Source organism: Cupressus sempervirens, chromosome 6, assembly GCF_028749045.1.
Source record: "Cupressus sempervirens isolate cs-2001-9-10 chromosome 6, ASM2874904v1, whole genome shotgun sequence".
Classification (NCBI taxonomy): domain Eukaryota; kingdom Viridiplantae; phylum Streptophyta; class Pinopsida; order Cupressales; family Cupressaceae; genus Cupressus; species Cupressus sempervirens.
This window is the reverse complement of record NC_143123.1, coordinates 398,896,681-398,923,703: the sequence shown is the minus strand read 5'-3', so window position 1 is coordinate 398,923,703 and position 27,023 is coordinate 398,896,681. Positions and strand designations below refer to the sequence as shown.

Sequence of the window (27,023 nt, the reverse complement as noted above, 5' to 3'; positions counted from 1 at the left end):
AAACAGCAAGGCGGGCGATATAAACGCCATAAATACCGGCCCTGAAATTTCCAAAAAAACGCAGCGATTTTTAGTCAAAAAAATCGCCATTACTCGCGGATTTTGGGGTGAAAAAACATTGAATAGCGTTGATTTTTTTGGGTCAAATCTACATTCAAAATTTCCATTCACGTTTTAGGGATGGAGATAGAGGGTGGCGAATATAGGGTGTCTGTTCGTGGTGTCATCCGATGAAAGAGCAGGCCTACAACGCTGCCATTGCAGATGTCATTTGCGCTCTGGAGGAGAAGAGCAATTCCATGAACCCTAAAGTGCGTGAGATTGGCAAGACGGAAACCCTTCTGCTTAAAGAACGCCTGATAAGCATGCAAAGCTGTCAAAACCCTAACCCCTCTGGTGAGCGTGTGAAGTTTAATGTGCTCGAATGACGAATCTCTGCACTCCGCCTTCCAGTTACGATTCGTTTTTTCCAGACTATGTTGATGTTCATTGTTTTTTTTTAAATCTTATGTAAATTTTATTATAACTTTATGTAAATCTAGATATAATTTCATCAATTAATTTTGTTAAAAATTTTATTTATTTATTTTGAGAAAAGATAAAAATTTACAATACAGTAATATTAAAAAAATTTAATTTAAAAGAGTTAAATTTAATTTAATTTTTATTAAGTTTTAAATACAGTAAATTTAATGTATTTATTTAAAATTAAAATAGTAAATAGTACTACAGTAAATTTAAAATATTTACAATTTTAAAGACGAAAGTAATTTAAGTTTATTGTATTTTAAATTTAAAACTTACATTAATATTGTTTTATTTTCATTTTTAAGAACTGATAATTTGTAGTTGGCTAGTAGCTATATATTTTATAGATAATATTTAGATAATAGATTTATATTATAATATATAATAGATTTATAATAAATTGATAATAGATTTTAGCCTTTAGTAGATTTATAATAATTGCTAAGAATATTTTACGAATTTGTATATTTTCAAATGTTTGATAAAAGTGCCGATTTATTGCCGATTTTTTCGCCGAGTTTTTGCCGATTCCAAGTTTTTCCAAAATTTTGGGCCAACCGAGATATTGCCGATACCGAGTTTTTAAACTATGGTTAATATATTAATATTACATATATGCTTAAAGGTGAGTTATACATATAGTTAACTAAAGATGATTAACTATAGGTACATGTCTCTTCATGTCCCTTGAAGAGACATGTCTCATCTTCTCATATTTATATGAGATCCAAATCTGCATTTGGAAATCATCAATCACATTGGCAATGTTACTACATTTGCAGAAACGATCCTAGAATATCAACAGATAGGGTGGTTACCATTGTTAGGAACTTGCTATTTTTAGTAAATTTGTCATACGAGCTTGGAATGTTCTCATTTTCTACATGAAGGTTCATTTTAGAGTTATAAACCTACCATAAAAATCTCATTACTCCAGCTTAAGTATCGGGGAAGTTATTGAGGATTTTCGGTGGAAAAAATTGTATTAAAAACTTTAGGCTCACCGTTAAATGCCTTAGAGTGCCCAGATGAGGTCCAAAAACTCGATGGAAGGGCGCTTGCGTCATTCCGAGCCCGTAGATTAAGAGCTGGTGTTTCCAAAAACTGGTGATAATAGCCAATCGGAGCAATGGTTCAAGAGTTATGGCCTTCCAAAGTTGGGCTACCCGAAATTTTTAAAATAATTGTCAAAGATGTATTTGGCCGACTCTATATGTATTGTTAGGGTCTGTTGGCCCTAGATATTAAGTTTCAATGTCTAGAACCTTCCCAAGCGGCATAAAATTGCCTATTTAAGAAAGGTCCAAACATTGTCTAGGACAGCTTTGGGTTGTAGTTTGCAGTTTAGTCTTGCAGATTACTTTAATGAAGGCGCCCATGTGGGTTAGCATAAAACACATCTCTTTGGGAAGATGTCTGGATCACAGCTCCACCAATTCTTATATAGCTAATATGGAAGGAAAGGAACATAAAAGTCTTCAAGCAAGTCAAGAATTCAATTAAGATAATGATCAGATTGATTAAAGACAGCATAGTGGAAGTGGCAAATGTGAAAGTCAGAATCAAATTCGTTACGAAATTTTCAGAATGGGATGAAAAAGGGAAAGGATCTCAAAAGAAAGACAACAATAGAAAGTTACAAAAATCGGAAAAAGGGAGAAGTTAGATGGATAGCCCCCAAAGAGGTCATTTGAAATTGAACTTAGATGGGGCAATCCCAGCTTAGCAAGTGAAGGATGTATCATAAGAGATGAGAAAAGTGAATGCACTTGGAACTATTTGAAGCAGTTAGGGGTCTCAACAAACAAGAAGGCGGAAATGGAGGCTCTTGTCATGGGTCTGAAGCTGTGCAAATTGAAGAATTTAACAAATAATATAGACAGAGAAGGGAACCACAACTTTGCATCCAAGCCATAACCAAAAGATCAACACTACCTGGAAATAAAAGAACTTGGTAACAAAAGCTTGGGAAATCATAGAAGAGCTGGGAGATTTCCTAATTCGGCATGCTATCGAGAAGCCAATATGTCAGCAGATGCTCTTGCAAATCATAAGGTAAGTCAAGATCAGATTAAGATCAAGAGAACAGACACATCCATTTGACAAGGGTTGATAGGAGCAATCATGAAAGATAGGAGAGAGTTGACAACATTTTAAGTCAGAGTACCTAACTTGACTGCACAAATAATAAACAGAGGACAAGGTGATTGAACATGAATACTGACTATTTCAATCAAGAACAATGTCCAAGGAAGGAATTAAACAGAAGATCTAACAAAAGATGGGTTCAAATCAAGAACTGCAGTCAGAAGGAAGATCAAAAGCAAGACTTGCAGCAGCTATGACAGAGTAAAAGGGGCACAATTCATCTTTAAAACATGAAATACAGTCCAAATGTATAAAGCACAGTATTTAAGGATTATGAAATGAACCAGTTTAGTAATAAAGCAGTCAGGTGTGTTGAAGCATTGGAATGGGAAAGCAATATTAAATTCATTGTGATTTTATTTGGACAGTGATAGCTGCTATACACTGGGGTAGAAATGCTCCCTTTTGGTATTTCAATACAACTTAAGGGAATCTATCTGCTTTTCCTTCTGGCATAGTTCAAAACATTTTTATGCATTTTACTGTTTAGAACCCGAAATAGGGTATTGGGGTTGCATCCCCTAGTGGATTCTGAGGCAGGGTCCTGGGCATGTGAACTGTTATAATGTGGGATTTGGGTTGGAAGGGGTCAAGGAGTGAAACTCTGCCACCAGGCCCCAATTAAGGCCTTTGTGGCCATGAGCACCTTCATGAGGCATGTAATTTTATAATCTTATAACTTTTAAATTTAAGCAACCAATGATAAATCCTTTCAATCACTCAACAATCAATTCACACTCCTCATATCCTAACTGTGAAGACAAAATGACAAAAAGAACACAAAAAATAAGGGCTTTTATGAAGGGTGTACGATTTTTTCTGGTTTCCAAAGCTGTCGAGACAACGCATAAGTTCCAAGCAAGACTTGCTAAGAAATTCATGAGTTTCTCTACAGAGATGGGTGCAAAAGTGTCTTCTGAGATACATGCCAGGCATAAAACTCGCAACTTCTTGCTGGTCAGGTGAGAACTCACCAAGTTTGAAAAATATAATGCAAAGTTCAAAAACGAATCTATATGACAGGACTGGCACTTCACAAATAAATATTAAATATTCATTTATGCTGTCCTAATTGTTTACTATGCACTGTATAAAACGGCAATACTATTCTTTATAAAATCAGATCACGTTCCAATCCAAATATTAACAAGGTGGTACGAAGACGGGCATATTCGGCACCTGAATAAATATATGAAAAATATTGGTTAGACCAATTTATTATCTACCTTCATCTGTAGCCTTCAATTCTAGCTGCCTTTGGAACTGAGAACCTACACCTGATTCTTTCAACCAACCAAACAGTAAACTCAATCAAAGTTAAAAACATCATTACCCATGCAATTAAATAATTAATTGTGTCCCTGCTTTCTGGGTTAGTGAAAGCTGTCCTTTGAGGGTTCTAGCAAAATGGTAACACTCTTAGCAGGATTCCTTTAGGCATAATTCCACAGGGTGCCTGAAGGAAGCAAAGGATAGGCAGGTATGGTTGGCTTATTAGAATAGAGAAGGGAAATTTTGGTATTTCCAAATGACAGGTATCAAATGGGACAATATTCAAACAATAGATTTTTTTGCAGGGCCTGCAGATAGCTATTAGATGAGGTATAGATAAGCTAGAAGTCAAAGAAGGTTCCATGTTCAACTTTGAGGGCGTGTAAAATGAGAAATCAACTAGCTAGAGACCTATAAAAACTCTGAATGAGGCTCAATGACCTTGGCAGGTTTCCTAGTTGATCAAAATGTCAGTTTATGTTAAAAACATCGAGGTATTTGTATAATTGAATATGTCCAGCAATTCAATGATCAGGGGGACTTTGTATATTGTGTGCAGGTTCTTGACAGATGCAGAGCCCCACACTCACTCCTTAGGTTTCAACATTATCCTCAATCCCAGAATAAATGTCTCTTTGGGAACCAGGTACAGTGGCGAACTATGTTATGATGCAGGTGCATGCTGCCTGCCAGTGCCAGAATACATAGCATCGAAACAGGGTATGGACATCTAGAAAATGGCAGGGTGTGCATGGGAGTGGTGATTAAAATAGAAAATTGTTAACAGCTATTTCAGGGAGATGTTGAATCTTGTGGAATCCTCATTTATGCTCATTACCTTCAAAATTTATTGACAGAAGAATTTGCAACAATGGAAAGGAGTGGCGTGAGGAATGCACAAAGGAGGCATTACAAAAAGGGGGGCACCACAGCTTAGCTAACACTTTATATTTCTTTAAAAAGGGGCAGAGGATGTGGGCAGAATTGGCCCAAAATAGATGTAAGTGAACAGTGTCCCATGTCGATAAAAGAGGATGCCGTGTGGAAGAAGAGAGAGATACAGAAATTGAAGGGGAAGGACCACATACACCAGTAAAGGAAATAGTCATGGCTGTGTAATAGGGGAAGGGGTTTGGTTGTGGTTGCAGTGGAGATAGCTGTTGGAAGCATGAATGCTAATGATACTTCTATGGGGGAGTATTGTAGAAACATAATTAGATCATTATCATGATGATACGTTACATTCATGACTGTGTTTGTCATTGATTTCAACATAACAGTTTTCTGTGGTATCTAACAGAAGAACAATGGTAAAGATCAAGTTGGTACGGACAGATCATCGAGTATTTTCACTAAGCAAGGTTAAAGGGGGATATTACTAAGTGTCTAGTATATGCAGCTAATCTCGGGAGCATAAGATATTAAGTCTGGAAGAAGTTATGCAAGTTTTGGTGAAGACTGTTCTGAGATAGAGTTTACAGAAGCATGTTATGGTAAACTTGTTATATCTCTTAGCAGAGTTGTTATTCTAAGAAGCAAGGTTAACGGCGTGTAGAAGACATGTTGGAGATGACGTAGGTAAGCTCGCTCATCATAATATTACATGTACGGAAAGTTATTCGAGTTACAAGGCGACAAATTAATGTTATCGCTAACTATAATGTGTTCTTAATGAGGTTCTATAATAATTAATTGAGAAGGTGTAATAGCTGACTCAGGGAATTGTTTTTGGATTCGGTATAAAGGAAGGACATTTTCCTTTGTTATGTATGAATATATGAACAATTGCAAGAAGCACGAAGAGCGGAACAAAAGAGAAACAAGTTGATATGCAAGGATAAGCAAAGCAAAGTGAAGTTGGTAAGAACTTAGTTGTTGAGGTTTTATTTTGAGATCCGAGGTTTGATATTTGGATCCGAGGTTTGTGACCTGGTCTACAAGGTCTGACAATGACTGGTCTAGTTGACAGGACAGAGGAAAGAGGTTAAAGCACAATACGAACAAGTATTCTACAAAGAATAGTTGAGAGATCAGTTGGACAGTGAAGTTCAGTGATCTTGCTCCAGAAGCTATTTAGACAGTGGGTCCTTCTTCCTTCTATAACTCCTAACAGAGTTGGAATCTCCTAATAGAGATTCAAAGTCTCCTAACAAGGACCCTTATGTACTGAATATGTTTATAGACTCCTAACAAGGTCCATCCTCTAACAAGGAATATATATATATATATATCTTTGTGGGCATCATTCCCATCAGGGTTTTCCCTCTAATGAAAGGTTTCCCTAGTTAACAAATCTAGTGTAATTGTGTGTGTGCATCTTGTTATAGTTGTTGTTTACTTTCATTAGATGGTTAAGATTAATCAAGGTTGATAAATGTTTTGATTGGATACCTGATTCAGCACCCCCCCCCCAAAATTATCTTGGTGGACTATTATTTCTAACAATTGGTATCAGAGCATCATGTCCTTGAAGATAAAATTTAACAACTTTGATAGATCCATGGTGAACATATTCAAAGAGGATAGTTTGAAGTTTGATGGAAGAAATTATGACAACTGGAAGGAAAAGATGAAGACACATCTGCTATATATGGGTCCAAGATATTCAATCTCCACAAAATCAGAAAAGACAGTTATTGCTAAAAGTGCTTTGGAAACTTGTACCAAGGATGAGAGAGAACTTTTCATGTGCGACATGAGAGCTAGAGAAGCACTATTGTCTGCACTTCCTGAAATTGAGTACAACCAGGTAAAAACACTTGATACTTCTCATAAAATTTGGAAAGTTTTGGAAAACAGTTTTGAAAGTGATGAACATTCTAAGAAATTGAAGCTACAAAGTTGGATTTGTGCATTTCAAGATGCTAAAAAGATGGAAGATTAATCTATAAGAACATATGTAGGCAGAATATTAGAAATTACTGCAGGTATCAGATCTCAAAGAGGAACCAAGGAAGATGATGAGGTGATCTAGAAGATATTGAAGAGCTTAACGCAACCATTTAAGCAAGCAAATCAAACGATACAATTGTTGATCTCTTGTACCAAAGATTTCACCAAGGAAACATTACTTGGAAGACTTGAAGAAGTTGAGAATGAGCTTAAACAGTCTGGAGAATTGTCCAAAATAGAGACAACATTCAGTGCCCTAAACATTCAACCCAATCTATCAAAGAGCACAAGTGAGATTTTGCTAGCAGTAGCAGATCTGATGAGGATAGAAAGATAGGAGTGGCCCTTCTGGTAAGAAGAGAAAAATATGGTAAGAAAATCTTTAAATGTTGGACTTGTAATGAGTTTGGTCATTATGCATCTAAGTGTCCTAAAAAGGAGAAAAAGTACAAAGGAAAGTTCAAACCCAGAAGAGATAGAGATTGTTTGTATATCAATGAAGAAGATGATTCTAATGAACAAGCAATAAGTGCTAGTGATGATGAAATAGGATTTGTAGTTATTAAAAAAGAAAGTTCAAAGAAATGGCTTTGGTATCACGGGTTGAAAAGAAATATGATTGGATAATTGACAGTGCTTGTTCACATCATATGACTGGTGATATGAACAAGTTTGTTGACTTCAAAAGTTATGATGAAGGCATTGTCAGAGTTCGAAACAATGCAATTTTCCATGTGAAAGATATTGGATCTATAACTCTTGATGGTAAGACTAACACTGAGGATGTATATTTTGTTGATGGTTTGAAACACAAACTTTTGAGTGTTGGGCAACTAGTGGATAAAGGTTATCAGTTGCAATTCACAGAGAAGACATGCATGATCAAAAACAAAGATGGAAAGGTAATTGGAACAGAAACTAGATCTAGAGGTAATGTGTTTCAATTGAATCCCACTGAAATGACATGTTTGGTTGCAAAGGTAGACGATAGTTGGTTATGGCATTAGAGATTTTGTCATATAAACTTTGACAGCATTGTAAAAACTAGTAGTATGTTTGTAATTAAAAATTTGCCTAAGATTGAAAAGCTACTAACACAACTTGCAAGGAGTGTGTATTAGCAAAGCATACCAGAACTTCTTTTCCCAGCAAGAAGTTTACTACTACAACAAAGTTGGAGATTGTACACACAAACCCTAGTGGTCCTACGAAGACTAAAGGATTCTATGGTGAAAGGTACTTCATGATTATTGTTGATGACTTTTCTAGAATGATGTTGTTTGCATTTCTTAAAGAAAAATCTTAGGCATTTGACAAGTTCAAGATATTCAAGAATAGATTTGAGAATGAATTAGGTATGAAGATTAAATTTTTAAGATCAAATAGAGGAGGAGAGTTTACTTCAAATGAGTTTAATATTTTTTGTGAAGCTAATGGAATCAAAAGACAATTTTCAACTCCTACAACCCCTGAACAAAATGGCATTGCAGAAAGAAGAAACAAGTCAGCAACAAAAGTAGCAAGAGCTATGTTAGCTGAGAATGATGTATCCAAGATTTTTTCAAGAGAAGCTATGAATACAGCAGTCTACACTATGAACAGAGTGCAAGTTAGGAAAGACACAAACAAGACCCCTTATGAACTATGATTTGGTCACTCACCTACAGTTAAGTATTTTAGAATTTTTGGCAGCAAATGTTATATCAAAAGAGATGATGATGTTGGTAAATTTGATGCTAGAAATGATGAAGGTATGTTTCTTGGTTATTCATTGAAAAGCAGAACTTATAGATGTTATAATTTGAGAACTAAGACTATTGTTGAAAGTGCAAATGTGAGAGTTGATGAGAAATTCAAGATACAAGAAAGAATAGTTGACTACAATTCTGATGATGAGAATGTTGTTGTTACTAAACCAAGGAATGATGAAGTATTCTTTGAGACTAACAATGATTTGTAGAATGAAGGAGAGCTAAGGCAGGAACAAAGTTCGAAACCTAGAACAGAGCTAAAAGTTGAGATAACAACTACTTCTAGTTAGAATATGACAAAAAATCATCCACCAAAGTAGATGATCGGTAGCAGAGATAAAGGTGTGATGACAAAAAACAGAATCAATGAAGAACTATGTCTGATATCTCAAGTAGAACCAAAGAATGCAGATGACTATTGGAAGCAAGCTATGAAAGAAGAATTGGATCAGATAGTGAAGAATGAGACATGGAAATTGGTCCCTAGACTAGTAGACAAGAATGTGATAGGAACAAAATGGGTATTCAGGAACAAGATGAACGAACAAGGTGAAGTTGTAAAGGAACAAAGCAAGATTGGTATGTAAAAGTTACTCATAGCAAGAAGGAATAGACTATGACAAAACCTATTATCCTGTGGCAAGAATTGAAGCAGTAAGGTTATTCTTAGCCTATGCAGCACATAAGAAATTGAAAGTTTTTCAAATGAATGTCAAGTCAGCATTTCTGAATGGAGAACTTGAAGAAGAGGTATACATAGAACAACCTGAAGGTTTTCCTTTAATAGATGACAAAGGCATGGTATGCAGATTGAAGAAAGCATTGTATGGCTTAAAACAAGCACCCAGAACTTGGTATGCAAGGTTGGACAAGCATTTGACAAAACTTGGATTTAGCAAAGGTATGGCAGACGGTAATCTATATTGAAAAGAAATAGATGATGGATTGATGATTTTGGTAATATTTGTTGATGATATCATATTTGGAGGAGATAATGATGAAAGTGACAAGTTTGCATAAGAAATAAAGAAGGAATTTGAAATGAGTGTGATAGAAGAGATGAAATACTTCCTAGGATTACAGATTGTGCAGAATAAAGAAGGAATCTTTATTTCTTAGATTAAGTATTTGAAAGCTCTATTGAAAAGGTTTGGTTTGGAAATATGTAACCAGTTGGAACACCTATGATAACTGGACATAAGATATCTACAAAGGATGACACACCTACTATTGAGCAGAAGAAGTACAGATCTATGATAGAAGGATTGCAATATAATGTAGGTACGGCTCTGATACTACTGACGAAGGGCTACACCACCCTTACCAACTCACAACCAAGAATGCAACAATATGAAGACAATTTTATCATACTTGAAAATCCAATAGTAATTACAATAACATTTCTACAAGATCTCTCAAGATCCAATCCAAACCTAAGCTAGTCTAGATCCACACTCTGGTAGAAACCTCCGAGATCTCAACTTGTGCTTGCAAGCCTCCAAGAAATCTCCTTGTTTCTAAACCGCAGTCACTAGCTCTTCTCACAAACCTAATCCAATATCCAAGTGTAAACTGCCTCACATTCGGCGCTCTGTCTACACACTCACAACTCTATCACAATCCTGCTGTAAACTGCCTCACATTCAGCGCTCTGTTCACAGACTCAGGAAAACTCACTCTTCACTTCCTCCTCTTTCACACTTTGAAACTTTCCAAGCTTTCCAAGCTTCTACTTCCCAAGCTACTCCTTCTCAAGCTTCCCCTTCTCGAGCTTCTACTCCTCGAGCTTCTCCTTGAGCTTCCACTTGAGCTTCTATTTCTTGAGCTCCTTCTTGAGCTTCTACTCCTCAAGCTCCTCCTTGAGCTTCTACCTCTCAAGCTACTCCTTGAGCTTGATTAGAAATACTCATATGCCTTGCTTAAATAGGCACTTACCAACCAATGCATGACTTATCCACAACCCTCTAGAATTCCTCCACAACCTTCTACAACTTCCATAACCTTCTACAATATTCATAACTTTCTAGAATTCTACCCACGCACCTCGATAAATGGAATGACAACCATTTATTTTTTTATTTTTTTCTATTATGCCACCTATGCACCTCGAAAATAGAAATCACCTTTTCCTTTCTTTTCTCCTTTTTCCCTTTTTTTTTTTTTTTATTATTTCTCCTCTAATTTTCGTCACTTTCTCTCTCCTCCACAAAAAAAAATTTTTTTTTTTTTTTTTTCAATTTTTTTTTTTTTTCCATGCAAGATGCTCCTGCATCACAATATCTGACTCACACAAGGCCAGATATAGCAAATGCAGTTGGAATTGTCGCAAGATTTCAAGTTGATCCCAAAGAAGCACATTATGTAGCAGTTAAAAGGATATTTAAATATCTGAAAGGAACACCAAAGGTTGGATTGTGGTATGACAGATCTAATGATTTCACTTTATATCTTTATACTAATGTTGATTGGGTAGGCAGTATGGATGACAGAACGAGCACCAATTGTGGAGCTTTCTTTCTTGGAGGAAGATTGGTTTCTTGGTTAAGCAAGAAGTAAGATTGTACCTCACAAAGTATAACACAGGCAGAATATGTTGCAACAGCAAACAATTGTAATTAAGTTGTTTGGATGAAACAGATGCTAAAGGATATAAGGAAAGAATTTAGTGAACCTGTTGTCACACATTGTGATAACACAAGCACAGTAAATATGTCTTAAGAATCCAATGTTGCATTCTAAGAGAAAGCACATGTTCAGAGAAAAAGTTGGAGAAAAAGAAATCAGATTGGAGTATGTAAGCACCAAATAGCAAATTGTAGATATTTTTACTAAGCCTCTTCCCAAAGAAACTTTCGAGTATTTGCGAGGTATGCTAGGGGTTATGCCCCTACCTACATTAGAGTGGATGATGCAAGAGTGCATCAATCCAATGACACAGAGCACTATTGTTTGTCTAGACTGAATGTTGATGCTTCCTATATGGGGGAGTATCTGTGATGGACAGAGTCATCTAGGACTCTCGATGGATGTTGTTTTGAACAGTGTCTTTGGACACTTGAGCAAGTCAGAGACAGTTGTTGCATAGATAGATGGTTGTTGAAACCTTTGACATTGAAACCTTTGACATTGATGTCAATGGAGAAGAGATTATAGCATGAAAACAGTTTGATATAAATTACATTGAGGTATATCAATAGAGGAGAATGATTGATGAAGAGGATTTGAAAAGAAAAGATAACAGTCTTTAACTATTGGTATTCTTGGAACTAGATGTTTTTCCTCTATGTTGCCATCAATGCCGAAGGGGGAGATAGTTGGAAGCATGAATGCTAATGATACTTCTATGGAGGAGTATTGTAGAAACATGATTAAATCATTATCATGATGATATATTACATTCATGACTGTGTTTGTCATTGATGTCAACATAGCAGTTTTATGCGATATCTAATTGAAGAACAGCGGTAAAGATCAAGTTGGTACAGATAGATCATTGAGCATTTTCACTAAGCGAGGTTAAAGGGAGATACTACTAAGTGTCTAGTATATGCAGCTAACCTCGGGAGCATAAGATATTTAGTCTGGAAGAAGTTATGCAAGTTTTGAGATAGAGTTTACAAAAGCATGTTCTGGTAAACTTGTTATATCTCTTAGCAGAGTTGTTATTCTGAGAAGCAAGGTTAAAGGCGTGTAGAAGACATGTTGGACATGATGTAGCTAAGCTCGCTCATCATAATATTACACGTACGGAAACTTATTCAAATTACAAGGCAACAGATTAATGTTATCGCTAAGTATAACATGTTCTTAATGAGGTCCTATAATAATTAATCGAGGTGGTGTAATAGCCGACTCAAGGAATTGCTTTATGGATTCAACATAAAGGAATGACATTTTCTTTTGTTATGTATAATTGTATGAACAATTGCAAGAAGCATGAAGAGCGGAATAAAAGAGAAACAAGCTGATATGCGAGGATAAGCAGAGCAAAGTGAAGTTGGTGAGAACCTTGTTGCCAAGATTTTATTCTGAGATCCGAGGTTTGATATTTGGATCTAAGGTTCGTAAGCGCTGGTCTACAAGGTCCGGCAATGATTCGTCCGTTGACAAGACAGAGGAAAGAGGTTAGAGCACAGTACGAACAAGTATTCTACAAGGAATAGCTGAGAGACCATTTGGACAATGAAGTTCAGTGGTCTTGCCCCAGAAGCTGTTTGGACAATGCATCCTTCTACCTTCTACAACTCCTAACAAGTTTGAAATCTCCTAACAGGGACTCTTATGTACTGAATGTGCTTATAGACTCCTAACAGGGTCCATCCTCTAACAAGGAATATATATATATATATCTTTGTGGGCATCATTCCCACTGTGGTTTCCCCTATGATCAAAGGTTTCCCTAGTTAACAAATCTGGTGTAATTGTGTATGTGCATCTTGTTATGGTTGTTGTTTACTTTGATTGGATGGTTAAGATTAATTAAGGTTGAAAAATGTTTTAATTTGATAACTGATTCACCCTCCCGCCCCTCCCCCCCACTCAATTATCTTGGTGGACTATTCTTTTATACAGTAGCATAAGAGAGGAACCTTGTGTGAGGCTAAGCTACATAGTGAGATTACATAGCAGTCGCCAAGTAGTGAATAAAGTTGTTTTTGTTTGGGCTGAAATCAGAGTGTCTTTTTAGAGCATTGACAACTGTGTTTGTGTTTTTGTATTTTGGGAGCAAGAGTAGGGTTTGTCCCATGCGTCAGCAGTATCTCAGCAGGAGTTTGTGAGAGCAATTTGCACCATGGTTGTAGGGTGGATTTCACGTGCAGATGAATCCGCAAGTTGTAAGAAGAAATTTTCAGGGAATTTGAGGAGCTGAGGTTCCTGTGGTTGTAAACAAATTGCCAAAGGAGGCAATTTACAATAATACTTGTGACAGTAGATAGAGGAGAAAGACTTTAAAGATTTGTTTTGATTAGAAAAGAGAAGAAAACACAGGCTTAAAGTGTTAGAATATTTTTAGTATCTTAGGTTCTTTCCATATTTAACTCATTCCTCTAGAACCTTAGTTAATGTTATTTAGGCTTTCATTATTAGTTATCTTAATTTGGTCTATTTTTAGACATTGTCTTTATTTAGACAACTTTTCTTTTTAGTTCACATTTTTTATAGCATCTATAAAATCTATTTATTTGTGTGTATTGTTAATACAATACATACATTCCATTTATCAGAGCAATAGATATTTTAGGCAAAAAAAATATTAGTAGAGAAATTTGAAATTACTTTTTCAAATATTTGCAGTCTGTCCTAAACTGGTCTAAGTTTACTGCAAATCAATGGGCAACGGTTTCTATTTTCCACAGGTCTGAACAAAAAATACCTGCTAGAATCGCACTCAAAGCCCTGGTAAAAAAATTGCATGTCATTTTCTGTCAGCTATTTGCACTTTTTGTGGTTTTTCATCGTCTGCAAATTGCTATTTTTGCTTGTGTCCATTTCACTTTTTTTTCATGTCATAAAATTCCATCATTTTTGTCTTTGTTTACTGCTAAAAAATGTGATTTTTACAATGCAAAATTCGCGCAACCTGTGGTTTTATTTTTTATCAGGGTTTTCACTGTTTTGAACCCGTGATTTTATTTTTCATTTTTCTGCCGAAAATCATGCAACGCAATTTCTAATTGCATTATCATCCTTTATTCATGATTTTTTTTGCAAACGATCGCCACAAAAACAAGGTGTGAAAAATTACATCTCAGATCATTTTTTAAGTGTCCAAATATTTTTGGTCGCCTCTGGTTTTTTTGAAACCCTATATCTAGTAGTTTTTATACCCTAAAACCTGGTTCGGGTTTTTCATTTTATCCAAAAAATCTGAAAGATTTTTTTTTCAGCTTTGTCCAATCTGATTTCCTCCAGGTTTCAGCCTTTTCCAGCGTTTTCAGGTTTAGTTCAATATCTACCTTAATCTTCGTGTCTTCACAAGGTTGACTGGCAACCTGCATTTCAGTGATAGCATCTTTGACCAACATTATGTTGGAGGAAAATCAGCAGTTCAATGGCTGCAATTACAACATCTAGAAGCAGCGCACGATGATGATATTTGAATATTGTTCTCTTGATTAGATAGTTCTCGGTAGAGAGGCATGCCCTACTCAAGCTCTGTCAAATCAGGTTAAATGGGATGGATACAATCAAGAAGCTATCATGCTGACCAAAATTTCAGTTAAAGATGATCAACTACCTCAAGTGCCTTTAGACAAAACAGCTAAAGAAATCTGAGAAATCTTGAAGAATCTTCAAGAATGTCCAACAAGAGTTGAGCTTTCTTTTTGAAGAATATAATGTTTCTATCATGATGGATGAGAAGACATTTATTCAGGTTCATCTTACGAAAATCAAGGACATACGCGACTAGCTAGTGGCTCTTGGCCGCAAGATAGAGGAAGAAAATATGGTAGTGATCATGCTGAAAAGCCTGCCCCGATCCTACGAGCATTTCATAGAGACGTTTAATCACTTATATAAATGTTTCTCTTACATTTTCTGATTTCTGTCACAAGCTCTTACGGAAAGATAGATGGAAGCAACAATTTGGAAGTCATGCAAGTTCCTCCGTTCCTCCTCTTCTAAACAAGTGGCCTTCATAGCCGAAACCTCAAATGGGAATTAAGGTAAACCTCAATCCACCTAGCACAAAGGGTCGGGCAAATCTCAAGCCTATTCCAAGAAGGAGAGTGTTCACTGCAATTATCGTCACAGTTTTGGTCACATGAAGAAAGATTGCAAGAAACAGTTTGTAGACGCATAGTCTTCATAGGGAGGGTTTTAGTAAAAGACCCAAGCTGCTAAGCATTTTGATTAGGAGCCTACATCCTATGCATTCGTGGCCACATGCCCGTCAAATCATGACACATCCTCAGCCTAGTACATTGACTCAGGTGTTCTTGTCATTTCACACATCGTCCAGATTGGTTCACAGAGTTTACACCTTTCTCTGATTCAGTGGTCTTTGGAGAAGGCGAGGAGTATACAGTTGTCGATATATAGATTTCACCTTGTGGGACAGATTTGACAATTCATCAATGTGCACTTTGTTCCAGGTATGAAGCTCAATCAATTGTCAATCAGTCAAATTATGCTTCATTCTCCTCAGCTGGATGTCGCCCACAGTTAGCAATAATGTGATATTGTTGATAGGGAGACCCACACTACAATTGTAGATGGCCTTGAGGATCATGATCTCTATAGACTTGTTCGTACAGGGGATTCTCTAGAGCAAGCCATGGCAGCAAAAAGTTCTTCCATCAGCAATCTTTCCCATTAGCAATATGGGCATCTCAATATCCACAATCTCTCCTAGTTGGCATGAAATAGTCTAGTTGTTGGATTACTTGAAATTCAGACATAATTATGGAGTTCGTGGAGCATGTTGGGTTGGGAAGCAGCATCAGACCTCAATTTTAGATGGTGACATTTGGAGGGCATCCAAGCTCTTGCAATTGGTCCATGCAAATATTAGTGGGCCCATGACCACCCCATCAATCACAGGATGCAGGTATTTTCTCCTGTTTGTTGATGATTTCAGTGGAAAAATGTGGGCATATTTTCTTCAGAATAAATCAAGAGAGTTCGGCATGATTTCAGAAGTTCAAGGCCTTAGTGGAAAAAGAGTTCAGTTGTCAAATTATCACTCTTTTCTCTAACAATGGTGGAGAATTTTGTTCATCTAAGTTCTCCAACTTCTATGCATCTCGTGGGATTAAACATCAGCTTACCACACCTTATACCACACAAAAGAATACTGTTGTTGAGCGCAGGAATCGTACAATCACTGAGATGGTTCAATCGATGTTGGTGCATCACAATGTTCCAAAGAAATTCTGGGCAGACACAGTATTTACGGAAGTTCATCTTCTTTATCAGTCTCCCACAGAAGTCATTGAGAAGATGACTCTAGAGGAAGCTTGGTTTGCACAGAAGCCCAAAATTGGTTGTCTAAAGGTTTTTGTCTCTACAACACATATTTGGACTCCAAATGCCAAGCGCACCAAACTGGATTCCAAGACTCAAAATTTGATGTTTGCAAGATACAATAGTACAGAGGCTTATCGGTTGATTGATGTTGATAGTAGATACTAATCGTCCCATATTCAGTTGAGATGTGTTGTTTGATAAAGTTCAAGGTCAATTTCAGCCTTCTCCAGTTTCTACCCTTAAGGATCAACCTTCACAAGCTCCAAATATTTTTTTTCTTATTCCATTTGGTTGTCCCAATGGGAGGGATTCTCAGTCGACTTTGTGCCACCAACCCCTTCACAGGATATTCAGATCCACATCCAGTAATTCCAGGTCATGTTGTTATTACTGCAATAGACATTGGTTATTCTACTCTTTGACCTAAGTGGTGGGCCAAGACCATTGGTGATCTTCATGATGATGAGCTTGTTGAGGGTAAATCTACCAAGAAAAAGAGCAGGCAGTGTACCATAGTCATTTCATTTTTACTGCAATAGATGTTGGTTCTTCTAGTCTTTGACCTAAGTGATGGGCCAAGTCCATTGGTCATCTTCATGATGATGAGCTCATTGAGGGTAGATCTACCAAGAAAAAGAGCAAACTTTGTACCATAGTCATTTTTTCTCTTATGGCGAATATTAACAGTGTTTTTTAGCCCTAGACATATTCAGAGGCTAAGGCTATACTAGAGTGGGAAAAGGTTGTGGCAGCTGAACATCAGAGCCTCCAGAGAAACAACATTTGAGTGTTGACTGATCTACCAGCAGGGAAGAAACTCATTGGCAGAAAATGGGTCTATAAGGTCAGCTAAGGCTGATGGAACACTTGATAAGTACAAGGCATGGTTAGTAGCTAAAGGGTTTGCACATGAGAGCATCAGTTATAATGAAATATTTGCTCCCACTGCCAAAATGAGTACCATTAGTCTTGTCCTCTCCCCTTCTACTCAATCAGAGTGCTGCATCCATTTCCACTGCCAAAATGAGTACCATTAGTCTTGTCCTATCCCTTTCTACTCAATCAGAGTGCTGCATCCATTAGATGGATGTCAATAGTGTTTTTCTCAAAGGTGAATTGCAAAAAGTTTACATGACCCTGCCTCCACGTTTGCAGGTTGCAGGTAAAGCACATCAGGTTTGCAAATTGGGAAAAGCTCTCTATGGCCTCAAACAAGCACCCCGTGCATGGTACATGAAGATTGATAAGTATTTGTTTGATCAAGAGTTTCAATGCAGTCATTCTGATTATAATATGTTTGTCAAGCATGCTTGTGGTGAAACTCTTATTCTTGTAATCTATGTTGATGATTTGATCATTACTTGCAGTGCAACACATTTGCTAGAGCAAGCCAAACAGAATTTTTGCCAAACATTTGACATGACAGATTTACAACTTCTCCATTCTTATCTCGGTGTAGAAGTTTAGCAGACAGATATTTCCATCTTCATTTCTCACTCAAAGCATGCTAAAGTTTTGTTGGACAAGTTATGCATACAAAATTGCAAACCCGCATCTACATCTATGGAGAAGGGGATCAAACTTTCAGCCAAATCCAATTCAGCAGTGGAAATTGATCCAGCATTCAGGCAACTGCTGGGTGGCCTTATCCATCTCACTGCCACTAGAGCTGACACCAGCAATGTTGTGATTTACATTTCTTGCCTCATGACAGCCCCTAAGGCTGAACATTGGCTTGCCATGAAGCGTGTGTTGTGATATGTGAAGGGCACTCCTCATTTTGGCATTTTGTATGGCTAAACTTAAAGTCAAGATCCTCAGCTCATTGGTTATACAGACTCTGATTGGGGAGGTTTTGTTGATGATCGGAAGTCTACTTCTAGTTATGGTTTCAGTTTGGGCACAGGTGCAGTAACATGGACCAGCAAGAAGCAATGAGCAGTATCACTCTCCTCTATCAAAGCTGAATTTCCAGGAATAGTTAAGGCAACTTGTGAGACAGTTTGATTTAGATGAATGCTTGTGGACTTGCACATGCCTCCAGCCAAAGCCACTCCCTTGTTCTGTGATAATCAAGGAGATCTAAAATTAGCTAAGAATCCAGTCTTCCATGAACGGACAATGCATGTAGACCTTCACTATCACTACATCTGTCAGCTAGTCAAAGGTGGATCCATGATGTTGCAATATGTACACACTGAGGACAACACTAAGTCTCTCAATCCAAAAAAGTTTGACAAGTTTGGGGGGCAACTTGGTGTAGTTGATAAAATGACCATTAAGGGAAGGTATTAGCATATTATTAGTATCTTAGGTTCTTGCTATATTTAGTTCGTTCTTCTAGAACCTTAGTTAATGGTCATTTGGGCTTCTTTACTGGTTATCTTAGTTTGGTCTATTTTTAGAAGTCTTTATTTAGACAACTTTGCCTTTTAGTTCATGCTTTTTATAGCATTTGTAAACTCTACTTATTTGTGTGTATTGTTAGTACAACTCATTCCGTTTTTAATAATTTCATGGAGTCCAATTATTTTTCTAACAAAGACTTATCTTTGAGTGAAGTTGTCTATGTAGGTGAACAGGATGATCTACTTTTACAGATTGAAGCAAAGTGGGATAAACTCACTGCAAGCAGAGCCAAAGTTAGTAGAAAGTGACAAGATAACATCTGATTTTATTGAATGTTATGACAATGTTGATTTGCTTGGGAATAGTAAAGATGAAGACTGCTTGGTTAGATAACTTCAATATTTGTTAGAGAATGTCGAAATGGAAAGAGAATGAGATGATTTGCTAATGTAGATTGCCGCAGTGGAGGTAGAGTCGAATGCAGTGGTTGCAGGCTAAAGAAGTGATGTGGTTACAAGTATTGTCAAAGGCATGAGAGAAGCGAATGAAGTTGAAGGTGTAACAAAGATTGATCAGGGACCTGATGAAGGCGACTTGTAGCAATAGAATGAGAAAGAAAACGACTTACCTGAGAAAGTTGCAGTTGCAGCATAAGGTGATGAAGACATTGCAACAGAAGAGGTAAAGTTTTATGAATCGTAATAAAGAACTCGAGATGTATTTGTGTGCTTAAGTGGGTAAGCAAGAGGATTGTCCAGAGACACAGAAGAAAACATATTTTTTAAATAAGTATGCAGGAGTCGTGAAAAAATGTACAGGTGAAACTTAGTGGAGGTGGTTGGTTTGCGGTGTATCGAAATTCAATAAAGAGGGGAAGAATGGACAGGACATTTGTTGGAGGAGGTCAACTGATAGTGGGTTGGATACCACAAAGGAGAAGAAAGGAGGAGAGGCACTGGCAGAAGAGGACAACACATGGTGGATGTCAATCCATGAGAGGAGAGAAGAGTGGTAAGCAGAGTTGCGAGAGGGTGATAGTTGTTCCAACAAGATGCTAGAAGAAGAGGAAAAAGAAATAGTTTCATGTGCAATTGTCATAGTGATGGAATTCATTGCATATCATCTGCAATATTAAAGTGTGATTCTATCACTCAACTCCACTTTTGTGAGCCTATGCTAACAAACTTTCTACCAGCTGCATCTGATGCAGGAGCATCCTGCCTGTCTATGCCAAAATGGGAGCATCAAAACAGGGCATGGACATCTACAGAATGACAAGGTGCACGTGGGAGTGGTTATTAAGATAGAAAGTTTGTAACAGGTATTTTAGGGAGACGTTGGAACTCGTGACATCCTCATTTATGCTCATGAAATTGAAAGAATGATTGACGGAACTCAAGATGATGGAGAGGAGTGACATGACGAACACACAGATAGAGGGCAGCGTTACTAAAAGGTGGCACTGCGTCTTAGTTATCAGTTCATATTTCTTAAATAGAGGGGCAGAGGATGTGGGTAGGATCTGCCCAAAATAGATGGAAGTGGGTAATGTCCCATTGGATTAAAAGAGGATGCAGTGTGGCAGAAGAGATAAGAGTGGAAATTGAAGGGGGACGAACCCCATATGCCAGCAAAGGAAATAATCATGGCTGCTTAATAAGGGAAAGGTCTTGATTGTGGTTGTGATGGAGGTAGTATGCGAAAGGCAACCCAAGAGAGGAGCCTCATGTGAGGCTAAGCTACATGGTGAGGCTAAATAGCTATGGCCAAGGATTAAATAAAGTCTTTGATGTTTATGTTGAAACCACAGTATTCTTTTCGAGCAGAGAATCTCTGCATTGACAACTGTGTTAGTTTTTGAGTCTTGTGTTTTGGGAGCAAATGTAAGGTTGTACCACGCCTCATTTTGTCATATTAACAGTGCTATATCTTGGCACTTTATAATTTACAGTTATGTCTGGCACTCAGAACCTATTAACACTTTATTATTTCAAGCTTATTATAATTAAGCTTGACTGTTCTGGTTTTGTGTGGGCATCTTGCCCATAGCTTTCTTTCCATCGCATAAGTCTTCTGAAGATTCGATGCTTTAAAGAAAGTGTCTAAAATCAATCCTGTAATTTCATATAACTGAGCTACTGCCAACCATCTTGAAGCATAATTTGAAGGAATGAAAAATATAATCGTTACAAAAGAAAAGAAAACAAAACTGTTAATTCCCATTTCACACTGAAAGCAGGAAACACTTGCTGTCAATTCATTAGATGAAAACTTGTAATAACCCCAACAGGTTATAATTTCTTCAAACACCAAAATCCTTTATACTTCAGTTGTTTGACATTTCGTCAAACACTTTGCAAGCAAGCTTTGATACCACTGTAATGGCCCTCCTCAAATCTGCTCTCAAAAAAAATGTTGATGAAAGCTCAAGGAATTTCATCAAACAATTCACATGCAAGGGACGTATGACTGATATAGTATTTCAGCTGGCTTTAAATTACTTTTTTTTCAATTTGCATCAATGAGATTCTTATGCTAGAAGACTCCAAATGGACTACACAATGGCCTAACATGAGTGTGCTACTAATTTTGACAATATTCAGTGCATATATATGATCTAAGCATAAGAAATGAACACCTACAGCGAACTGGCATTTTTACAAACAGTTGGTATGCAAACTAACTAGCTGATAAATAATGATATTGTATTGCTTAAATGACACCAGCAACTATTATCTTATTAATTTGCAATGAAATTTCTAATACAATGCTCATGAAATATAGCCAAGACTTTTGGCATTTACATGGATTTCAAAATGATAATGCTGGTATAATGCACACTTACAGCTGAAACTTATAACACCCTAAAAAGCAATATTAACAAAGGAACTTGGTTGTAGATGGCTGTAATAATTTCTTTCACTGCTGCCCCTTTCTGCTTTGCTTTTTTCGAACTGCTTTTCCGGCCTGCTTTTTCGGTTCTGCTTTTTCGAACTACTTTTTCGTACCCGCTTTTTCAACCTGCTTTTTCGGTTCCGTTTTTTCGGACTGCTTTTTCATATCTGCTTTTTCGGATTGCTGCTATGTTGAATCTCAAGACCATATTTTTCAATGGCGTCAAGATTTTCAGCTTGAAGGGATTTCGTCATTCAAACTATTGAGACATAACCTCCAAAAAATTTCCCAATTTCTTTGATATTTCCAAGCATGCTAAAATAGAAGCTCTTCCATTTCTTTTATAGTGTTCTCACAAGAGCTCCATCTTTCATTTTCTCAATGTGGGATAAAAGATAACTCCATTTATGTAACTTATGTCTCCAATGTGTTATAAAATAAAAGGGACTCTTTTAATTTAAATATTTCCCACATACTATAGTCTATGCATTAATAAAGTTAAATATTTAAATTTAACTTTATAAAATAGTTTTATCAGTGCATAACAAATATTATCAATGATAAACAAGTCTTCTTGTCGATTTTGAACAATTACCATCGACATACCACTGCCACAGGGTGTCCGACCATATCCAAGATAACTTACTATAAATAGTAAGTATGCCCAAAGTTGCCTCAAAACCCCTCAGAAAGACCTGCAACTGAAATTATCTAGGCCAAATGGCCTCTAAGCCTCTTTAATGTCCTGGCTAGCCTACGGGACCGTGGGGAAATAGGCTAACGACAACATCATGCTATGAAGGCTAAAAAGGGGACATTACAAAACTTTGATACACAAAATTGATGACATTCTCCATGTACCATCAAAGCATGGAGTTAAGACAAAAGAGTAGAGAAAAGCCAAACCTCTCCATGAGAAATTAATTGGCCGAATTAACATGTTGTTCAGAGATGATACTGTACCAGAATGACTATTGAGGCCATTGCTTTTAAAGTTCGGTCAGATGACAAGGAAAGAGACCTGGCATCCAGTTTCTTGGAAGATTGTATACTGTCTGATTTGGAGTTTGCAAGAACAAGGCAAAATGCAATGTCCCCGTTAAAAGTCTAGCTTATAAAATGGAAAGGCTCTCAATCTTCCGAGGCAAACACTTTTTTCTTTTTTTCATTATTCATCATTGCTAAATTACATAGGTTAGGAAATACCAGGATAAGTAACCCAATCTCTAGGCACTGTTTTGCTCTTGCAGTCCCCTATCATATCATAATGAAGATTAAGGTGAACCTATTCCACCGAATAATAACTATAAATTTGAAAAATCCTAAATAATATACTATATTAGTTAAGTCGCCTTACATTACCCTCACAATGCATACCCTGTTAATAAAGGCCCCACTTCTTAATGGTTGGAATAAGGATCCACATGGATTTCCGAAATCCCAAAAATTTATTTAGCGGTGTTATATTTCTCACTGAAGATAGCTCTTCGGTTTAAGGTGCAAGTTCAGTATTTTGTTTTAAGCTTTTCTCCCCTGGCAGTTTTATAGTCTTCCTCTTCGATTCTAAAATATTCTTAGGTTAGCAATTATGTTGTCTCACGAACTCATGTGCATCACATGCGTCTTTCCACGTTTCTTCCCATTATATTCAGCGCTTTTGCTGGTAACTGATTAAATCTGACTGGTATGTGGGTTACGTGCTTCTTAATTATCTTATGTCAATCATTATCAGTTATTACCAAGCAATGTGGTTGAAGAAACTGTCTACAAGCATATTGGCCGTTATATCATTGCAGTTTCTTTGGATGTTGAATGGGTGGAGATTGCAGCTGTAAACATTTTCCTCTGTCAAATTGATTAAAGAGACTATCGATTATCCTGATCAGATCATTCTGTGCACTTTTAGGGTACCCAAAATTAATGTCCTCCCGAAATGGGTTTAGACCCAGTAAAATTTAATGGCATTTACATGAATTGGACACTAACCGGAACAAGCCAGTTTTTACCATTTACATTTCTCAAAACCATTGCACAAAATTTCCGCCAAAGTTATGGAGATTAATAAGAAGCAATTGCAAATCTAAACACACAAAATCGATCACAGTTACGCAGGCTTAGAAACAAACCACTTTATTGTTAGTAACCTTGAGAACCAATTTTCCATCGCAATGCCTGTATTTCATCACATATCTTGTCTGCATAGTAAGAATCAAGGAAAATGAGCATTGAAAATATATAAGCCAACTAAAATGTCATAGAGAGAGAATGTAGAGGATACAGATACTGGATCGGAACGAAATAGCAGAACAGCTCGCTCTGCGAAATCGTCCCACGAATCAACGTAAACCATTGTAATGAAAAAGTTGCCTTCTTGTCTATTGAGGCGAACGATACTGAATTGGAAGTATATTGTCAGCTCCCAGGGTTTTATATCTACCAAAGGCGTATATATATATGATGAATGAAAAAATATTTTTATTAGATAAATTGGAATTATATTATACAATTTTGTAGATAAAAATAAAATAAAAATTTACTGACGAGTGTATCTATATATTTTTTTTGGCCTCGTCTTTTAAAAAAATATAACATATCTCTATTTAATTAATTTTGGAAACCTACATGTGGAGTTCTAGAAGAAAAGAAAAATCAATTGAAGTAGTATGAGTATAGAGAGTTACTATTTTTATTTAGAGTTGTTATTTTCATATATTTATAAATTTAATTTTAGAGTTATTTTTTTAATTTGACTTAATACTAATGAATTATATTTAACTAATTAAAATTAGGAATCATATGCATTCATAAATATTAGAATTTCTTGTTAGGATTAGACAGACAGAAATAACAATTACATACAAATACAATCAATGATGGAAAAGAATAAAGTATACAAAAGAGAACAAAAGACAATAATTTAATTTGGTTCACCCAATCTTTGGGCTACATCCACCAAACAGCTAGTCCAATATTCTTATTATCTGTTGATTTTGACCTTATTACAATCTACAATCTGTTGCAACTTAGTACCATTGCAAGAAGCTATTAAATCATCATTCGTTATAAAATCTCTAACCCTAAGTCATTTTATACAAGCATTTTTGCTTACAAAATTAGGGCTAGAATATGTTGTCCAATAGAAAAAAAATAACTCTCAATGTTTTTAACAATAGTAAATTCATCAGACCCCAGGACCTTGCAAGGGGCACTACCCCTTGACCCCATATAGGGAAGACCACTCTAAATGAAGTGAGAAAAAATAATCTTCAAATCTGAATAGGCTCCACATAACAACATTTCCTACATTTGTTCAAATAAGTTATTAAACTATTAATTAATATCAATAATATTGATAAGATAAATGTTATAATATTATGAATGATGGTGTACATATCTTTGATGAATGTCAACCTTTGTGATCGCTTCATGTTATTTTCTTGAATTGCCTTTTAATTTCCTTTAAATTCGTTTCTACCCTCTTTGAATTAGTCCAACATATGCTTGGTTTTCAATTGAAAATCTCTCCTTTTGGGATGCCAACAACAACAAAAGAAATCAAAAACTTTATTCCATAAAAGTCAGATTAATAATAACCTAGTTCTTTTCATCACAACCATAAATACTGAACTAATTCTAGAATCTTATATTGTTATGACTAATAAAATGCATGTTGTATTGCATGAATTTGTTAACCAAAAAAAAAGGAATCAAGCATATAATGTGATAGTCAATTTCCTTGTATTTTCAAAATTTTGAAATTTGGCTCAATTTTGTTTTCCATGTATCTAGTGTTGATGGGGTTTAAAATAAAATGATTCAAATCTGTAACCCTATGTTTTGTTTAGATTTCTAAAGTCTCGTAAGTATTTTAAATATTTTTTGACTCGAGGTGTTGAATGTTATTAATCCTAGTCATGATCATGACTTTGTATGTTATTTTGATTATCCTTCCTTCAATATTTTGAAATCACTATATAGCATTGGTTGTAGTATCTCAATTCTCATTTCCTTACCTTTTGAAATTGTCTTGATCTTATGATGTAAAGGGGCAGTGTAACTTCCCAAGTTTTATTTTCTACATGATACAAGTGAATCTGAAGTTACAACCAAGGGTTAGCAGAAGTTTACAGTAGTTAAAGTCTAAAAGAAATGGAATGCTCTGAAGTTGTGAGATAGGTTAAGTTAACTATTTTGTAACTTCTCATCTGTCAAAAGCATGTAGCATGAAGTGGTTCCAAAGTTGCAATGTGAGTATCTAGTGGTGTGTGTGACTTCTCAATAGTTTGTGGCTTGACAGGAAGTGATGTTATGATGGGAGGAAGATTCATGTAACATGACTTCATAGTAGTCTATTCTTAGAATATGTTGAACGGTCTCAAGTTTATGATAGGTCTACGTAACTTCGAAGGAGGAATTCGGGACAAGATGTTTTGCCATGTAGACAAATCATATTAAGGAACTCGTGTAGATCAATGGTTAGATTTTAGCATTCGTCGAATCATGTTGGTCTTAGCATCTTGCTTACCTCATGTGCACACAATGTTAACTAAAACATTAAAATCTCATGTAATGAAGCTACAGTGGATTTATTAAAGGACTAAGCAGAACATTTCACAGTTGGTAAAATATTTTGGGTTAACGATTACGAAGTAGCGAAAGAGAATGAAGTTGTTAAAAGTGACTTCAGAGCTGGTAAACAAAGTAAGGAGAAAAGGATTACAAAGCTACAAAAACCTTCTTACATAGCTCTACAAGGATTAAAATGTTAACCACTAAGAAGGCTATGAGGTCATGAAGGTGTTAAGTATAATGCTAGTGTAACTTCGCAGCGATTAAAGGTTTATGCTAAGAAAGAGTTATGAAGTTGCATTAAAAGGTTTGTGTAACTTTGTGACATCAAAGATGAATTTTGTGTACTAAGTCCCAACCTTGTGATAGGATCAAAATATTGAAGGTGTAGCTTCATAAGGGTTCCAAAGGATAGTCTACTAATAGTTATGAAGTGGAGATGAGATTAGTATAACTGGTGTGCATAACTTCAGAATCATCTTGACTATAATTTTTTAGAAGACATAGGTTTTAAAATAAGCACATAAGGACTGAGTGAGGTCTCAACAAATAAAATGTTGCCACACTAGAAAAAGAAAGTAAACAACTGCTATTCAAAACATCAACAAATATAAATAAAAGAGACACTTTTTTGGGGGAAAAACTTCA

The 27,023-nt window shown here is 36.2% G+C and overlaps 1 protein-coding gene across 1 annotated transcript in view; it reads right to left on the bottom strand.

Annotated features, from left to right (window-relative positions):
- Positions 1-24,241, bottom strand: part of LOC149552744 (Signal recognition particle, SRP9/SRP14 subunit) — a 33,408-nt gene extending 9,167 nt beyond the window's left edge. Inside the window, exons 1-2 of the mRNA XM_089788289.1 lie at positions 24,085-24,241; positions 23,933-24,001 (exon numbers count right to left, since the gene is read on the bottom strand). Coding sequence (XP_089644415.1) covers positions 23,933-24,001; positions 24,085-24,156 — 141 coding nt within the window. The 5' untranslated portion in view covers positions 24,157-24,241. The remainder of the gene's footprint in view (positions 1-23,932; positions 24,002-24,084) is intronic.
- Positions 24,242-27,023: the final 2,782 nt, after the last annotated feature.